The sequence below is a fragment of the Ailuropoda melanoleuca genome, chromosome 7 (assembly GCF_002007445.2).
Source record: "Ailuropoda melanoleuca isolate Jingjing chromosome 7, ASM200744v2, whole genome shotgun sequence".
NCBI lineage: Eukaryota > Metazoa > Chordata > Mammalia > Carnivora > Ursidae > Ailuropoda > Ailuropoda melanoleuca.
The window spans coordinates 57,780,751-57,798,484 of NC_048224.1; the positions used below are offsets into that span (position 1 = coordinate 57,780,751).

The 17,734-nt window shown below is 60.9% G+C and overlaps 1 protein-coding gene across 1 annotated transcript in view; it reads right to left on the reverse strand.

Annotated features, from left to right (window-relative positions):
• The window catches only part of COL5A1 (collagen type V alpha 1 chain), a 122,933-nt gene that overhangs the window by 84,896 nt on the left and 20,303 nt on the right, over window positions 1–17,734 (reverse strand). The window contains exons 3-12 of the mRNA XM_034663748.1: window positions 15,691–15,822; window positions 14,779–14,916; window positions 14,106–14,345; window positions 12,997–13,155; window positions 12,783–12,839; window positions 8,906–8,947; window positions 8,620–8,682; window positions 2,650–2,724; window positions 1,729–1,821; window positions 172–228 (exon numbers count right to left, since the gene is read on the reverse strand). Coding sequence (XP_034519639.1) covers window positions 172–228; window positions 1,729–1,821; window positions 2,650–2,724; window positions 8,620–8,682; window positions 8,906–8,947; window positions 12,783–12,839; window positions 12,997–13,155; window positions 14,106–14,345; window positions 14,779–14,916; window positions 15,691–15,822 — 1,056 coding nt within the window. The remainder of the gene's footprint in view (window positions 1–171; window positions 229–1,728; window positions 1,822–2,649; window positions 2,725–8,619; window positions 8,683–8,905; window positions 8,948–12,782; window positions 12,840–12,996; window positions 13,156–14,105; window positions 14,346–14,778; window positions 14,917–15,690; window positions 15,823–17,734) is intronic.

Consider the following 17,734-nt stretch of genomic DNA (forward strand, 5'->3'; position numbering starts at 1 on the left):
ACCCCCACCCCCACCCAGGGCCCCCATACCCCCTGGGGTGCCGCTGATATATTAGTGGTTGATGAGAGCTCAAAGCGTGCTCTCTCTGGGTAAGCTGGGAACCGAAAGGGACTGCCGAAGGACGCCCCAGCCCTTACCACGCTCGCCCGTTCTCCCCCACCAAGGACTCACCATGGGGCCGGGTCTCCCGGTAAGACCCATCGGGCCAGCCGGCCCCCGCAAAGCCAGCTGCAAGAGAACACAGGGCACACTGAGGAAAAGTGGGGCTACGGTCCCAGCAAGGGAGGCTCCACCAGGCAAGAAAGTCCTCACGGGGCCAAGGACAGGGGCCTCTGCAGGAGGTGGTCCGATGGAGGTCCAGAAACCCCGTACCACGGCTCCTCTGGGGCCTCTGAGCCCACCACGAATGGAAGAGAGGAGGCGGAGGGGGGCCTGTTGGGGGGTAAGGCCCCCTCTGTGGGGATGGGTTAGCTGCTTCTTAATCCCCAGCCAGCGCCCGTACCCCGCACCAGGAAGGCCTGCCCCAGCCCTTCACCCTGGGAATGAGCCTGAAACACGGCTTCCCCTTCTGGGCTAGGGTGGGCGTGAGCTGCCCTTGTGCACGTGTTCACCGTCAGCATCACGTTCCCCCCCCCCCCCAGAGACACTTCCAGCACCCTCCAGCAGCTGGGGAGAGATTTGGGGCCCTCTATGGGGTGGAATAAATAGCTCCGGGAAGAGGGAGCTATTGAAGACCTTGCAGGACGCCTGCCCAGGGCGCCCCTGCCCACCCCCATATCACACCCCTCCGCTGTCACCCACCCTGCCCCGCCCCGAGCATGGCTCCCACCTGCCACAGCCCAGCTCAGCCCCTTTCCTAAAGGATCTCTTCCACTCCTGTTCTGCGACTTGGTTTCCCGCCCCCTAGCCCCGCCCCTTGCACGATGCCATTTTCATTTTGGAAAATTTTGTTTACATTATAAAATCTTGTAAGCCCATCACCCATTGGCTTCAATTAAAGCTCTCCGATTAAAAGGCCAGGCAGGCAGGCCCCGCCAGTAAATCTAGCTGCAGGCAACGGGGTTTGTCACGCACTGCGTTGCATCACTCGGACAATTTATTCCATAGCAGCAACTCAATACTCAAGCCGTCCCGTAATTATCCATGCGTTCTGATCATTAACATCACCTCCGCTGCGCCAGAACCACATAAATATTGTCCAAACAAGGGATTATTTAGAGCTTCCTGAGATGCCCCATTAGAGGAGACACTCCACTGAAGGACCGGGGGCTGCTCTTGTCACCTGCCATCGGCAATCGGGAGTGTCATCAATTAAAACCTCGGTTCACTAACCCGCTGATTTGCAGAGACTGGAGCCATCCGGAAGTAAAGGCTCCTCAGGACCCCCAGGCCGGGCAAGGGGCTTTGGGACCCATGGGCGCTCTCCTAGAGGCTCTATCTCAGCCCCGCCCCACTGCAGGGACGGGGGACAGCCGTCTGTCCACCTTCCAGGTCTGTCCATCCCCGGAGCCCAGCGGGGGACAGCAGATGGCCCTGCACGTCCATATCCAGGAACCTGGACCCTTGGCATGGACGAGGAAGCCCTGAGACCCCTCCTGCCCCTTTCCCAGGGCTGGCTTGGGCCCCCAGCCAGACATGGACAGGTGCACATCCCCAGAGTGTCCTGACTGCCCAGGAGGCGAGCCCCCCCAACACCGCCCCCGCACCAGGGACGCAGGTGCCACTTACCCGGGCCTGCTGCAGAATGGCCTGAGCCTGGGACTCCTGAGCTGACACCATGGGGCCTTTGGAGCCGGCGTCACCACCTCCTCCGAAGCGGAACTGTAGGTGTAAGACGGGGGTCACCCAGGGCGCACTGGATGCAGGTGCCACCCAGGACCCCAGGGCCTCTCAGGTGACAGCAGAGCCTTGGGGGATCTGGTTGGGCAGTGTCTGGCACCAGACCTCTCCCGGGACACACTGTCCCAGCCCCACCTGCCAGCTTCAGCCCTGGGGCCACCTGGAGACCCGGCCCAGGTCTGGGAAGAACTTTCTGGCTTCTGCAGCGCCTCACCCTGAGACCCCACAGCCCCTACCTATTGCAAGAAAAGGCCAAGGGCCCCATGCAAATGCCTGCAGTGGGGAGGCTTAGCCAGGAAGCTCCTGGGTCCACACGGAGTCTCCCTGAGCTGTGCCCAGCCTCCTAGGCAGCACCAGGCCACCAGTCCAAAGCCTGATGTCCAGGCCAGCATGCCACACACTTGCCCTCCTGGGCCTGGGCTCTCGGGGAAGGAGATGGCACCACAAGGTCAACGGCAGGTCAGGCACAAGGAGGGACCGGCTGGCCGCACGCCCACATGGGAGATCCCAGCGGAGATGGACAGGAGCCACTGAGCTTTCTTGCACAGAGACAGATTCCCTGCCCCTTGCATGGGCCAGCCCTGGACACCAACGGAGAACTGGAGGCCTCGACCACCTGGGTCCACTCTGTGCATTGGCAGAAACGCCCTCAGAGGACCCTACTTCTATGAGATGGTTGGCCCACATCGGAGTGACTCTATGGCCAGGGGTGGATCCTCAGACGCCGAGCCCAGGGCGCCCTCTCCACCTCATTGAGAGCCCTGAGCCCACCCCCACTGGCAGCCCACTCCAACAAATAAAGATACTCACAGGCAGCATGAGCATGGTTCCAGGAGGGCCAGGCAACCCGTCAGCCCCGGGAAGGCCTGGGCGTCCAGGGGGACCCTGTGGACAGACGGCCCAAGACAGCTAGGTCAGAATGCAACAGGGATGGAGCAGGGCTGTGTCCAGATGAGGAGGTCAGAGCTGCAGCCCGAGAGGAAATGCATAGGGCAAGCACAGAGCAGCAAGACCCCATGGCATGGAATGTTCCAGAAGCCAAGCACAGGGAAGGGAGGGGCATTGGCTGTGGGCTGAGGAAATACTTCTGGGGGAGAGGGATGAGAAGGGAGGGGGCTCTGGGCTGGACCCAGAGCGATTTGCAGGGGCAGAGAGGTGGGAGACTATGATCCAGGGACAGAGGCAACACTCTGGGAGGCGGCCAGAGAACTGAACCACGGCCTCCACCATCCAGGAACGAGCCCTCCAGGCCTGTACACCAGCAGGCGGGGCCACCCCCAGGAGACCAAGACCCATGTCCTCCAGCCGCCAGGGCGCTGCCTCTCATGACCCGGTCCCCACCAACTCTGCGTGTGGTTGCTCGGACAGAAGGCGATAGAAGCGTCCGCTTGATGGGACAGATGCAAGGGACGTCCACGGGACACAGACCCCTCTCGAGCAATTTCAAGAGCACGTGTGCACGGAGCCGACCCTGTGGCCTCCACAGATGCCGTTAACCTGGCCCTAAGGCAGGTCCCAGCAGACACCCCGTACACATTCTCTAGGTGGACCCTGGCCCTTCAGGACTCGACAAACGTAAAACGAGCAAGACAGTGTATCTTCCAAAAAACATGTGTGATCAGCCCAGCTTCCTCACTAATCCTGGCGGACTCCCACCCGGCCTGAGGCACAGGAAGCCCGTTTCACGTCCAGAAGGAGGTCTGACCCCCTCTTCTTGACGGAAAGAGACCCCCATCGGCCGCACCCCAAGTTCTGCACCAAGCACGGCTGCACGCGGACAACAGCGTTCACACCACGGGAGCGCGATGCTCCAGGCGGGCCGGAGACATCAACGTCCGGGTCCGGCCAAGAGGACGGAGAACCCGCGGCTCTCCAGGAGCCAGCCCGAAGGACACAGAACCGACACGTGCTTCTCTTCTTTTCTGGTTCTTTTACCGTCGACGTGGTCCCTGCTCTCGTGAGCGGCTGTGGAACATGACTTCTACGAATCGGGAAGGGAAAGCTCCCTCTCCCCCCGCAGGGCCGGCCGGCCGCACGCCCACGGTCTGCGGGGTGCGTGTGGGGCTCGGAGGTGCTTCTCCATGAGGTCGCCCCCCACCACAGCACCCGGCAACCTGCTCCTCCTCTTCTCTGGGCACCGCGGCCTGCTTTTGAACTTAGTGGCCGCAGAGCTGCCCACCGTGATGGGCTCCTCACTGACTCCGCCCGTCTTCTAAGGGCGCGCGCTGCGGCGGTGGGTGTGTGGGCGGCTTTCTCAGGGAAGGCCCTGGAAGCACAACCTCTGGGTCAAAGGTCTGCTAGCGGATGTGGCCGAACGGCCCTCGCCTGCCACTTCAGAAAAAGTCCTCAGAAGACAAGAAGCGTGTTTAAAAAAGAAACAATCGAGAACAGGTGTGGCCACCCGGGGTATTCTCTTGGAAATCTGGGGTGCTGCTTGCCGTGGAGCCTTGCACCTTGGAGTTGGTCCCAGGTCAAACCCCAATTTAGGATGTAGGGTCCGTGTCTCCCAGGGACCGTACGCTGTCCCCAGGGTGTCTCGGTGGTGTGCGTGCCCCTCGGTGGTGCTGGAAGCTGGGAACAGGCTGGGGGTGGCCCCTCGTCCACCCTCCGCTCCCAAAGACCCCCCTGCCATGTCCTCCCTCCCTGCCACGTCCTCCCTCCTGCCACGTCCCCCCTCCCTGCTCTTCCTGAGTCTGGGCGCTGGGACCACAGCCTCGCTCGGGCTGGGAAGGCCCTGGAACCAGAACGATGGAGGCGGGAGGTGACGGGCAACGCCCTGCTCCCGTGAATCCTCCTGGAGCTTTACAATGTGGTGTGAGTCCCGCAGAGCCACTAACCCACAACGGCTTGCAAAACGGTCAGCAAACCTCCACCAAGTGCCAAGGTCTGTAAGGTAGTGCCTGTCCCCGAGCTGGAGGGCGGGGTACCTCCAAGCCATCTCCCCACAGATGGCTGTTCTTTACAGCATGGCTTACCAACCGTGTAAGGCACCGAAAATGTATTTAATAAGCAAAATCCCACGGGAAAGCCCCGCCCTTGAAACAGAACTAAGTGGAGGGTGGGTGGGGGCTGAGACCCTCCCAGATGGGAGACGGGGCTGGCGAGGCGGCAGGGCAGCCACGTCCTTACTGCGGGGCTGCCTGAGCTCACGAGGCAGTGACGGAGGGAGGGTTGTGGGCCTCCCTTGCCGCTCCCTCCCTGGAAGGAGGCTTCTGCAGGGAGGGAGGCACCCCTGTGGGAAAGGGTCTCCATCTTGGACATGAAGTGTCTTGATAGGAACATGCATGTTGAATTGGGCTTGTGGGGAGTACTCAGCCCCACATGGGAGCTGGCAGCGCTCTTGGGACACCTGGCTCTCTCATCCTCGGTTTCCTTCTGAGCCCCAGAGGAAGGAGTGGGAGCCTCCCCACCTGAATGCCAGGAGAGCTGGACCAGATCAAGCCCAGGCTTGCCTCGCCTTCCCGTGTGGCTTTCGCCATTTCCCCCCACTCCTGCATGCCTCGCCCCCCCATCTGTCACTAAGAGAAGGCAGATGGCTGAGGTCCCTTCTCTACTAGGACTCCAAGGGCAAGAAAGGCTGGGAGGAGCTGGCAGCCATCCAGTTAGGAAGCCAGGCTCAGCCAGTCAAGGTTAGATAAGAACTAATTAATAATTGGGGCGCCTGGGTGGCTAAGTCGGTTAAGCGACCGACTCTTGGTTTTGGCCCAGGTCATGCTCTCAGGGTCCTGATATCGAGCCCCGCATCGGGCTCTGTGCTCAGTACGGAGTCAGCTTGAGATTCTCCTTCCCCCTCTGCCCCTCCCTCTTGTGCATGCGCACACTCTCTCTCTCTCTCTAAAATAAATAAATAAACCTTTAAAAAAACTACTTAATAATTATTAATAGGAAAGGCTAGAGAATCCCAGGATGGTGGAATTGGGCTGGGGAACGGGCAGGATCCTTCCAGATCACCCACTGAAAACCTCTCACGTACAGACAGGCAAATGAGGCCAAGCAGGTGAAGGGGATCAGAATGCGCCACCCCAAAATATGCCACTTGGCTGTAAGGACTATTTTGAACTGAAGGCAACTGAGAATGAACAAAAGTCCTCTGCCGTCCCCTCACCCGCCTAAAAGAAGGGCGTACGCTTCCCCCGGGAGGGTGGCCGGAACTACCCCCAGCCCCGTCTGCATCAGGACGAGGAGAACAACCCCGATCACTGGAGACCAGGAGCCAGCACAGAGAGAAGTCTGCATAAGCAAACCTTACTAAATGACCCTTACCTTCCATTAGTCCCCCCATAGCTTTGCTAGTCACTTCTCTGTGATGTGTCGCCCCTGCCTGAAGTGAACATATGCGCTCAAGTCTAGCTGCTTCTCTGCGTTTTCACAGCCTGTCTTTGATGCCCCTATGTGCATAGAACTTAAAATATAATAAAAGTGTGTGCCTTTTCTCCTATTAACACATGCGCCTGTCAGTTTAATTTGCATGCCTCAGTCACAAAACCTAAGAGGATGGAGAAAAATGTTTCCATTCCCTACAAAGGGATTCTGAGGTCTCCCTACTGGCAGGTGGCAGTAGGATCCTGCCTGTGCATCCAGGGTTCTTTGTCAGCTAAACAGGAGACACTCAGGAGAGCGGGGCATTGAGAGGGCGCTGAGCTGTGAGCAGAGACAACTCCTTGGACAGCAGTGGCTTAAGCAAGGCTCAGGGGGGGTGGGTAGTGCTCAGTTCCTGTAACCAGCTCCCACTTCCCCACTTGGAAAGGCACTGGGGAGGCCAGTGGGCTGCAGGTTTCCCTCCAACTCCAGGGACAGCATACTTTATAGGCGTGTGTGTCTCTGCTAACCCCATGCCCACCCCCCAGGCTCCTGGATCCTGGCTTGAATTTAAGGGACACTAGCTGCTTAAATCAATGATATTCCACTGTCAGAGGCCTTGGGTCCTCCAACAGAGCTGCCAGGTCCGGCTGCAGTGCACAAGGCCCCAGCTGGCCACCCACCACTGGCCCCGAGCCAGGCTCAGCCCAGAGGTAGGGGGCAAGTGGGGAGGAGTCAAGCCTCAGTGACGGACAGTGCCCAGCACTGTGATGTGTGAATGGTGGGCAGAGGGATGGACACTCACAGAAATACCGAGATTGACCGAGGTCCATCCATACCGTGCACACTGTGGATAGTGTCCTCCCCTGCATCTAAGGGAGAAGACGGCAGCTGCCACACCATGTGGTCCTCCCTCGCTGACATCCGGACTTGGTCACGCTCGTGGGTCCCTCTCATGAGGCTCTGGGGGGGGGGCACCTGGCGGTCTCCCCATCTCGCACAGATCCTTGGGCACTGGGTCTCCAGAGCAAGTTGGGGTAGAGATGGCAGAACTCAGCCGTCTGGGCCTGGAGCCAGGGGCAGAGCAGCAGCCCCCACATCTGGAGTTGTGGCCACGTGACAGTGGGGAGGGGCCAGGAGATGTGTAAGACCATCCCTGTCGGTGGAGAGAGACCCCCTCCTCTGGGCCCCCAGGGCCACCAGCGGTAGAGAACCAGCATGGCAGGGAATCTTGTTCACTGCCCATCTGATGGGTCCTCAGAGGTGACCCAGCCACAGAACGAGCATCCCTTCCTGCTGCAGCTGCTACACCCCATCCCCACAGTCTAAAGGTCCCCCTCGGTGCTCCCCTGCTGGGTGGACGGGGCACCCCGCCACACGGCCCAGCACCGCTCCGAAGCCCCGAGCCTGGCTGCCCGCCATGCTGCCTCAGAAGCAGGCCCTCGCCACCTCTCCACGTGACCCGACCCAGCCATGTCCCTATCCATGCGCCCACCAACCCTTTGTGTCCATACTCTGCGGGCAGTGGGCCAGGCCCTGGGGATAAACGCCCATTAGGACACACACATGCTCCTCACGTCTGCTGTCCACGACTTAGCCATCCGATGACAGCTCCTAATCTGACATGAGACCGGCAGGAGAGACCACCACCACCAAGAACAGCCAAGCGGACAGAACCCCAAGGCTGCAGTACCCTGAAGCTCCACTAGGTGTCAGAGCAAAATTGTGGCGTCTGGGCTTAGCCCTCATCTCTCAGCAGCAACCCCAGGCGAGTCCCTCTGACCCCCGACACAGGTCCCTTTGACAGAGGGAACCCAGGATAAGTCCCTTTGACCATGGAAACCAGGAAGGATCCCTTTGACCCGGGGACCTGGGACAGGTCCCTTTGGTGGTGAGGGGACCCCAAGATGGGTCCTTTTGACCCGGGGGGCACATCCCCTTGATCTGGGGACCTCAGACCCGGGGTGCAGGGAGAGTCCAGGGTGAGTCCCTTTGACCGGGAACCTGGGATGGGTCCCCGTGACCAGGAGGGACTCCGGGATGGCTCCCTGTGACCCAGAGCAAGCCCTCCGGTTCTGCTGCTTGATTTCCAACACAGAAGATGGAGGGAGGGGAAATCGAGGCCCAGGAAGCTCCCACACCGAGGAGGGTCAACGCAGATCTTAGTCCCGCGTGCCGCGGACAGCCCTGTTGTCCCTGCTCGGCCACCGCAGCCCACAGGGCCCTCTGTGAGCTGAGCTCACCAGCCTCTGTGGGAGCCTGGCAGACGCCACCTGCCCCCCGCTCAGGGCCACGAGGGAGTGCAGTTCCCCAAACACCCACACAGACCCAACAAGGAGCTGGCGTGAGAGGTGACAGGGCCGGGCGGTGTGCGGACGGAAGCTGACGTGCCGGCCGCCACCCACACGTGCGAGGACGCCGGCCACAGAGCTGAAGACACATGGACAAGCCCAGCAAGCTGAGCACCAAGCCATCCCTTACCCTTTCTCCAGGGTCACCCACTTGGCCAGTGGGGCCCATCGTTCCCGGAGGTCCTGGGAGACCCTGGAATTAAAAGTAAAATCAGGACAGAATTCAAAGATACAGCCACAGGGCTACACCCCGTTCCCGCCTTGCTTCAGGAGAGGGTGGAGGCGGGTCGGGGCAGTGCTGGGATGCGGTGGCGGCGGGGGGGGGGTTCTGCAAAGGACAGTGAGTGCCCCCCTCTTTTCCATCCCCGACCCCCAAGCACCTCCCACAGGCCTGGGAAATGAAACACAACACTCACCGCGGGGCCTTCAGGGCCTGGCGGCCCCTCCATGAGCATGCCCTGGAAAAGACAGGAGACAGTGTCTGAGACCCCAGGACCCCATCCGTCCTGAGATCCCAGCACAGGCCTGGACTCCCGGCAGACCCTGCTGGTGAGGATGGCCCCGTGAGGACCACAGACTCAGGCCTCAGCGAGTGTGCCCACCAGCAGCCCGGGGCAAGGGGAAGACGCCCCCGAGTCCACGGGACACTCGGCCGCCTCCTTCACAAGCCCTCCGCCCTGCCACTGGCCCTCCCAGTCTTCACCTGCAAGCGGGGACAAGAACTCCTGCCCCCCACCCCAGCACCCTGGACCCCAGAGAGGCCGTGTGGGTAGCAGAGGGGTCAGCAAACGCAGCTCCTGGCCGGGGGGTGCCTCCACTCCCGGGCATCCACTTCCAGCACCCCCCCAGAGCAGGACCCTCCTCTCTCCCATGCGGTCAACACTGGGGCCAGGGGTTTGCTGGCTGAGAACACAGCAGGGACGGCATCGGGGGGTCCTGGGGCCGTCTAGGTTCTGCCTGGCCTGGCTGAGTAGGCTTTAGTCACACTCGGGGCCAGCGAAGCAGACACAGTGATGCCCCTCTCCCCACTGATTCTAGAGACTGCTGGGACAGGGCTCAGGGGGCCAAATGTCCCTGGCCGCGGGACAGACCTGCTGCTCCCTCTTCCCCTAACCAGAGAAAGCAGATTGCTTCCCTCCGGGGATGGTGTGCACCGCTGTGCCCAGACGTTCCTTCCAAAGGGAACGGTGCTCTTGAGAAACGTGGGGTGGCCTCCCAGGGGGACAGGGGAACGCCCCGCCGAGGCTCGAAGAACCGCACTGGGAGGGGCACCAGGCCGCTGGGCCCTCCGACCCCCAGCCTCCCCACCAGGGCCCCCGGTCACTGCGAAGTGTTTACACAGATGTGCACTCAGAGCGGTATTTATACTCAAGACGCACACAGACACCTCATCCAAACAGCCTTCGCATTTCCTCCTCGGACAAAGGCAGCTGGGGGGCTCAGCAGCGAAGCTGGAAGCAAGTGAATGGCCCCTGGCCGCGGTGGGGCCCCGGGGCCTGCAGCTGTCCTCCCAGACACACTGGCCGTTGTTCTCAGGGAGCTGGGGCGATGCCAGCCATAGGTCTCCCGGGAGGCCGGGCCCGAGCCATCCAGGGTGGCCTGGGAAGGAGGCCGGACGCCAGGAGGAAGGGACCCAGCCCAGGGAGGCCTGAACCGGCCCAGGCAGAGCTGCCGTCGGAGCCGGACCCATGGCCATGACCGAGGAGCGAGAAAGGCTCCGTGGACGAGGGAGAGTGGTGGTCCTCCTGCGGGGTGCTAGCCGGGTCTACACCCCAACAGCGTGCAGACGCCCATCTCAGAATTCAGCAGGAAGGTAACTGTGAGTGGCGGTCTGGGCCCTGGCCCCGCTGCAAACAGCTTTCAACACGGGCGCGTCTACTCGTTAAAGAGTACCACAGCGGAGCGACGGTGATTCCCGGGCCTCCCGGGACGGCCACCGGGACACCACGAGACATGGAGTCTGGGGATCCGTCCCTCAGGACGCCCATAAGCCCGAATCCCCTCTGCGGAGAGGTCTGCTGCCCTTTCAAGGAGCCGCTGACCCTGCTGACCAACGACAGGAGGTGCGGCTGGGAGGCCAGAGGGAGCAGATTCCAAGGGCTCCACGGACAGGAGTCCCTCTCCCCCGAGGGCGGTGCTGGAGCGGGGTGGGGGCAGAGGAAGCAACGGCCACCCCACCCTCTGCGGTCAGCGGTCAGCTGCGAGACCCACGCCGGCCGGCTCCCAGGACTCAGCCATCTGTTTATGGAGCTAAGACTTCGAGGGCATCTCCGGGTTGAGAAATTCCAACTCTTTACACGGCATCCCCAGGGGCCCGGCGAGGGCCCAGCAGACATGGGGAATGGGCTGGGGATAGGGCGGGACTGAATGCCGGCGCCAGAGGAGGGAGCCCTCCCCTCGCTGCATCCAGATGCCTCGGTTTCCCTCTGAGACGAGGTGACTTTGTGTAGACACACTGTCTGTGCTGGACAGGCCCCCTTCCCCTGCCCCCCCTCTGCCCACCCCAACCAGAGCAGCCTGGCAGCCGGGGTGCCACAGCTCTCCTCCGGGGGGCTCGTCTGGCAGCTGCGAGTGGACAGGAAGCGTGCCCAGACGGTGCCAGCCTAGCCCCTCCCGGCACCTCCCTGCCCTGGGGCCCCACGTTCTTCCCAGGCGAGATGCCCTGCCACCAAAGCCATACAGACCCCACAGAAGGCCCCCAAGTCAAGAGCAGGTCCATCTAGGGACTGGAGTGTCTGGGGAAATGTGTGGTCCGTGAGCCCAGCCAGGCTCAGGCCCAGGAGAAGCAACACCAGGATGGCCCACCACTGGCCAGGGCCCCCCTGCAGCAATGGCAACACACCCGCTGTCCTTCCGGGGCGCCCCCACCCTAGCTGCTGGCTGTACCGCACTTCCCCCCAGCTCACCCTTCCCCTGCGTCTGGACTTGGTGTCAGGGTTTCTCATGTTGCTGAGCCAGGGGTCACCTGATGCGGGCCCCACCTCCCTTGGCACCTCTGCACCCTTCCCTCTAACCCATCCTCCACTCTCAGTCAAGCCGTCCTTCTTGGACCCTCAGAAAGTACTGGAAAGGGATGTTCTCAGCCTGAGAAAAGGATGTGTGTCCAGAGGCCACGGCCCCATGAGGCTGACAGGTCCCAACCCCGGACAGGCCCAGAGGGAAAACCACAAGGGGCCGCCTTCACCATTATCCAGATACTTCCACAGGCCAGGCATGGGGCCAAGCTGGGAGGGCCCTGCTGAAATTCTGCCCACTGGGCATTCTACCCCAGAGATGGGCCACGTCCCGTCTGCCCTGGCCACGGGGCTTTGGGCCTCTCTGGGGGAGACCAGCAGTTGAGGTTCTAAAAGCACCTTCCCAGGTCCACGGGAGGATGGAGGCCACAAAATTCCCCTCCCCAGGAATCCAAGGCCATCAGGCCTTGGGAACCCCAACGTCCTATCCCCAGCTGAGCACCAGGAACCACTCTTGGCCCAGCTCCACCTTGTGACCAGCCACCAGGCAGGACACTGGCCTCCTCCCTCCGGCGCTTGGACGACGTGGCAGGTTGGGCCTCGGCCAGTCCCTCCCCGCCGTCATGTCCACAGCCACTGCCCTGCCCACAGCACCGCGGCCACCACCCACAGCTGCGGGGCCCGCCCCGCGCGCCTGGTCAGGGCCTGACCTCAGCAGCTCTCAGGACACGGGGTGGATCCTGGCGCTCCCAGCGGGGCTCCCCAGGGACAGAGGACATGGCAGCAGGGAGCGGCCCCTGCACCCCAGCCACGAGCCTCCCCCACCCTTGCTCCATCAGTAGCCATTGTGTCCACTCCCCACGGCCCTACATACAACTGAGTGAGTTCCTCAAGTTCCCTGGCCACGGCTGCATGGACAGCCCACCATGCTTCCCCAGTTTCCACACTTAACCCACGTGGTGGCCACGCCGGCCTGGGTGCAGCAGAGTTAAACCCCCCATGCTGCCCAGCCCAGATCTGAGGTGCCCCGCGAACCCTCCAAGCCCTCCAGAGTGGCTCCCCTCCTCACAAGCTCCACGTGTCTCATGCCGGTGACCACGGCCACGCACAATGAGGAGCTCAGACCGCAAACGCACAGTGCAGTGTTCTCACCAGCGGGAATCCCAGGCAGAATCCCAACCTCAGTCAAGGTCTGGAACATTCCCCCGCCTGAGCCCCTTTTCTCAAGCCTCGGCAACAAGTGGCGTGTGGCATCCGTGAGGGGCCCACAGTTCGGGCATCGACCTGCATCACCCACCACCCCCGCCCTCTTCAGGAGGGGATAAGAGAGCGCTCTTACCGGTTCGATGATGGCGGGCTCACCCTTTTGACCCTTCTCTCCTCGTGGTCCTTCAATCTGGGTTCACAAAACACAGGCGGACAGACAATGAGCAGAGGAGGGAAAGGAAGGTGGCATCTCACAGCCCCGGCGGCTCACCAAGCAGGGGCCACTCACTGCCAGCCCTCCCCAGGCCCCGATGGTACAGGCGGAAGGAGCCCCCACAGCCCCTCACCCCTTCGTAGATGGTGTCCTGGTTGGCAGGCATGCCTGGCCCTATCTCCGACGGGGAGACGGTGGGGTCGTAGTAGGGGTCGTAGTAGGTCTCATCCAGGTTCCGGATGGTTTCTTCTGTAAACTCCCCTTCCAAGTCGTCCTCCGGAGATGGAGCCGGCTGGGAGGGAGGGGGCAGCAGGGGTCACCGGAGGACCACGAAACTGGACAGAGACCCCCTCCTGGCCCCACACCCTGGGGATGCCAAGGATGGGGCCTCCCAGGAGCCCAGTGGAACTCGCTGGGACAGCTCCTGGGCTCCAGTGGCTTCTTCACGCATCTTCCCTCTTGCCACAGGGAGACTTCACCCAAAACCCCACAGGACCCCGTGGAAGCTGGGGCTGCACAGGGACCAGCACGCTGCGGGGAAGTCAGTACCGTCGGGGGCTCCAGCCCAGGGCCTCGCCATCTTGGGGTAACAAGCGCCCAATCCCATCCCGCCGACAGAGGGGTTTGGACCCATCAGAACCAGGTGTCTGCTCTGTACCATCAAGAATCCGGCATCGTGCGATGCCTACTTTTAAGCATTTGCTGCGTTCAATGTGCGGTGCTAAACTCCTCTCTCATCTGAAAACTTTCCAACAACCCCTAGAGGTGGACCTGTGAGTGCCACCTTGGGAATGACAACTGAGACCTGGAGGGGACGAAACTCTCCAAGGTCAGTGGATGAGGCTTCGAGCCAGGTCTGCCCACCAGGAAAGCCCCCAGCCGTACCCAGCTGGCCCCATGCCTCCTCTGCTGGTCCAGACCGCCCACTCATGCACCTGTCCTGCCTGGGCTCCTCAGGCCACAGAGAGGGACACTGCACACAGGCACGTCCTCATCCGTCCCCACCCGAACCCCGAGAGACGGGCGGGAGGGGCTCATTCTAACCATCTCGCAGGTGAGATGGGCTCAGTGAATCGGGGACCCACAAACCTGCTCAGTGCCCCTGGGGGCCGGGGTCTGCTGGGCTGGGGAGCAGGGAGCCAGCCCAGGAGCCCCGAGGTCAGAGCAGAGAGGGAGCCCTGAGCTCTCCCTCCGCCCCTGCCCCTCCCCGGCGCCAGGCCCATGCAGAAGAGAAGCAATTACATTGGAGGAGTTGGCAGTGCCGACCGTGCTGGTGGGGACCTCTGCCCCTGCGCCGTGATCGGGGGACTGGTCGGGGTTCTCGAAGCCCTCGTTGTAGTTCATGTCATCGTAAGGGGCGGGCGTGTAGTAGTCCTCGGTGGGCATGTAGTCGTAGTCCCCGATGCCGGGGTCCTCCTCCTTCCCGGCCCCCTCGCTGGTGTCGGGCACGGGAGGGGTTGCCGTGGTGGGCAGGGTCTGCTCCTGAGAGCAGAGCGGGGAACAGGGCGGGAGTCAGGGAGGTCTGGAGAGGACCCGCAGCACGGCCCTGTGGCCAGCCAACAGCCCTGCGGACTCCGTCCACGCCGGGAGGCAGCCAGCCCCGGGGGAGAGCTCTCCGTGGCCTAAAACCCCTGATGCTACTCAGAAAGGGCGTACTGTATCTCCAGGTTGAAAAGGAAAAGACGTCAGACGCAGAGCCACACGCTCCCCTTCACACCTAGGTCTGCTGGCAGCATGGCCGGTGCACAGCCCGCTGCCCCGCCTCCCCGTCCCCGGGGGCATGAAGCGCAGACGGTTACCCGCCGCCGGGCATTGGTTCCCTGCCGAGCTCCACCCAGCCCCTCCCGGCCTCCACACCAGCCATAGCATCCTCCCCACCGTGGCCTGCAGTGCCCGGCAGCCCACCCGCACGGACCTCGGCAATCTCTGTGGTCTCTCTAGCAGCTTCCACGGGCTTCTTGGTGGGGGTGGGCTCTTTGCCCGGGTCTTCCGTGTCCTCATAGTAGGGGTACTCGTAGTAGTAGGTATCACCTTCGCCTTCTCCTTCCGGGTACTGAAAGCAGATCGGGGCCACGTGAGGAAGGCAGGACCCCACGAGGAGCCAAGCTGCTCTCCTCCCCATCCAGGTGCAGCCAGGAAGAGTGGACACCAGAGAGTCGTGGCTCCGAACAGGCCTCCACCCGCTCCAGCTCCTTGGGCAGCTGAGGCAACCCCATGAGAAGCACGAGGGAGGGAATGGGGGGCCCAGGGCCCCTTCAAAGAAAGTTGAGTCCTAAAAGGTGCAGACGTTCTGATCCCTTAGAACCAAGGGCCAGGAGTGCGGCCAAGCTGTGGGGTCCTGTGGCCATGCTGCTGTCCCCCAGAATCGCCTGACCCTCACTGAAGTCACAAATGCCCCTAAAACGGGGGCAGGGGCCTGGCCAGGAAGCCTTGGCTGCAGGGACCCAGCCCGGGCTTGTAAGCCCTGCCTGGGCCACGGGACCCAGGCTTTACGAAGGCCACCCTTCCTTTTCTGACCAGTCGTGACAGAAGGAGGCCAGGAGGACCAATCACAGCAGGATGAACATGACAGAAGACGTGCGTCCCTTGTGACGGAGGTAGGAGCGGACCTTCACTTGGAAATGGTGGAGAGAACCATAACCCCGCTGAACCAAGGTGCTGCTGGGTGTGGGGCGGGGGGTGAGGAGGATGAACCTCAGATTCTTGCCCAGGGGGTTTATTTTAAGTGGGGGTCCTGTGGCTTTGGTGTCCTTCCACCCCTGCCTGACCTGCCCCCTCCCAAGGCGTCTGACTACAAGCTCACCACGAGCCCAGGGGACTGACTCACGTATTCATCTGGGTTCGGATCCTGTGACTGGGGCTTGTCGGGGACGGCGGTGTCACAGTCAGGGCTGTAGTGCTCGCAGTAATCGTAAGCTGCACGGTGGTCCGAAACGAAGAGCAGCTGCTGGATATCACCCTGAAAAAGGACAAAAGTGCTTGAATAAGTGGCACACAGAGGACCCACGTGGACATCCAGGAGGCCAGTGGTAAGTCTGGGGAGGAGTTTGTCCTCAGGACCGGTCTTCCTCTCAGGGCATTGCTACCTCCAATCACCACTCAAGCTAGGATGGCCTGACCCTTCCAACCATCCGCCCACCCATCCACCCACCCATCCACCCATCTACCCGTCTATCCACCCGACCATTCACCCGTCTACCCGTCTATCCATCCATCCATCCACTTATCTACCCACCCATCTACCCACCCATCCACCCACCCACCCGTCTACTGTCCACCCATCCACCCATCCATTCATCAGACACCTGTTGGGCACCTGCCAGGTGCCAGCCAAGTGTTCAGAGATTCTTGTGAACTGTGGGTGACAAATGCAAGCTGTGAACTCCACCCTAAACTGTGAGGGCTTGGAGGTTTGCGGCATCCTTCCCTGTTGCCCCCAACCATGGGGTGGGGTGGGGTTTATTTTTAAAGAGGAAAAAGCCAGATAGCCCAGAAATTCCAATCCTATAAGTTAAGAGAGGTAAACAATTCACTCAAGAAAGAATTGCAGTAGGTATTCAAAGAGGGCCATGGACAGCCTTGCTCACAGCCGCATTATTCACAATAGCCAAGAGGCGAGAACAGCCCAGATGTCCATCAACGCATGACTAGATAAGCAAATTGTGGTCTATCCATACATTGGAATATTATTCAGCCACGAGAGGGAAAGAAGTACAGACACAAGCTAGCACCTGGATGAGCTCACGCTGGCAACCACTGAACATTTTGGTTCACGCCATGGCAGCCAGCAGCCCCACCATGTCAGATAGGAAAAGTGTGCAATGATTCTATTTCGTATTGCTCTCCTCAAGATGTGTCAACAGCCGACAAACAAAAGGGAACAAGAACCACAGGTCTCACGAATGTTACGGAACATCTGACATCCCCCTGGCAGAGGGTCTTAGGGCCCGAATCAGATGGATATAAACTGACTGATATCATAATGATTTTATTACTGATCCACGTTTAGACAGTGTTTACTACAGGTCAGGTACTAGACAAAGAAACTGCATGGTGTCACTACCTCTGTGCCCACAAGAACCCTGTGAATTCTGTCCTATTAATTCCCATCTGAGGCTGAGAAAACTGAAGCCCTGAGGTCACCTGTCTGGCATCCATGGTCACACAGCAGGTGAGGTGGGGCCAGCTCAACACAGCTGGCACAGTGTCCATCACTACACAACATGCTGGGCTCAAGGAGACAAAGGAATATGGATGGACAGGCCCAGTGTTCAAACTGTGTCATTAGAGATGGGGTCCAAAAAGGATAATTAGGGTCTGTGCAGGTGTTGAGGTCCTTGGCCCAGAGCCCATTCTGCCACATGCATATCCATCTATCCATCATCCATCTCTAACCATCTATCCATCCACCATCCATCTACCATCCATCCATCCATCCACTATCCATCCACCTACCATCCAGCCAGCCAGCATCCATCCATCATCCATCCATCATCCACCCACCATCCATCCATCCATCCATCCATCCACAAGACATCTGTCCATCCACCATCCATCATTCACTCACCATCTATCTACCATCTACCCATCCATCTATTCATCCAATAGCAATTATTGAGCACCTACTAAGTCCCTGCATCAACACAGAGATGCAGCCATGGCCCAGAACCACTGCCTGGCAGTGTCCACACTCTCCCTAACACTTGGCACTTGCTTTGTGCCCCCTGGGTAAGATCACATGCGTACCAATACCATGTATTCATCTGGTTGTCACTGATGCCCCTTGAGTCCCACTGTCCCTTTCTGTCCAGAGACCTGAGGCCACCCCTGCTCCTGCACACCCACTCCCCCGTGGTCCAACAAAAGGCATG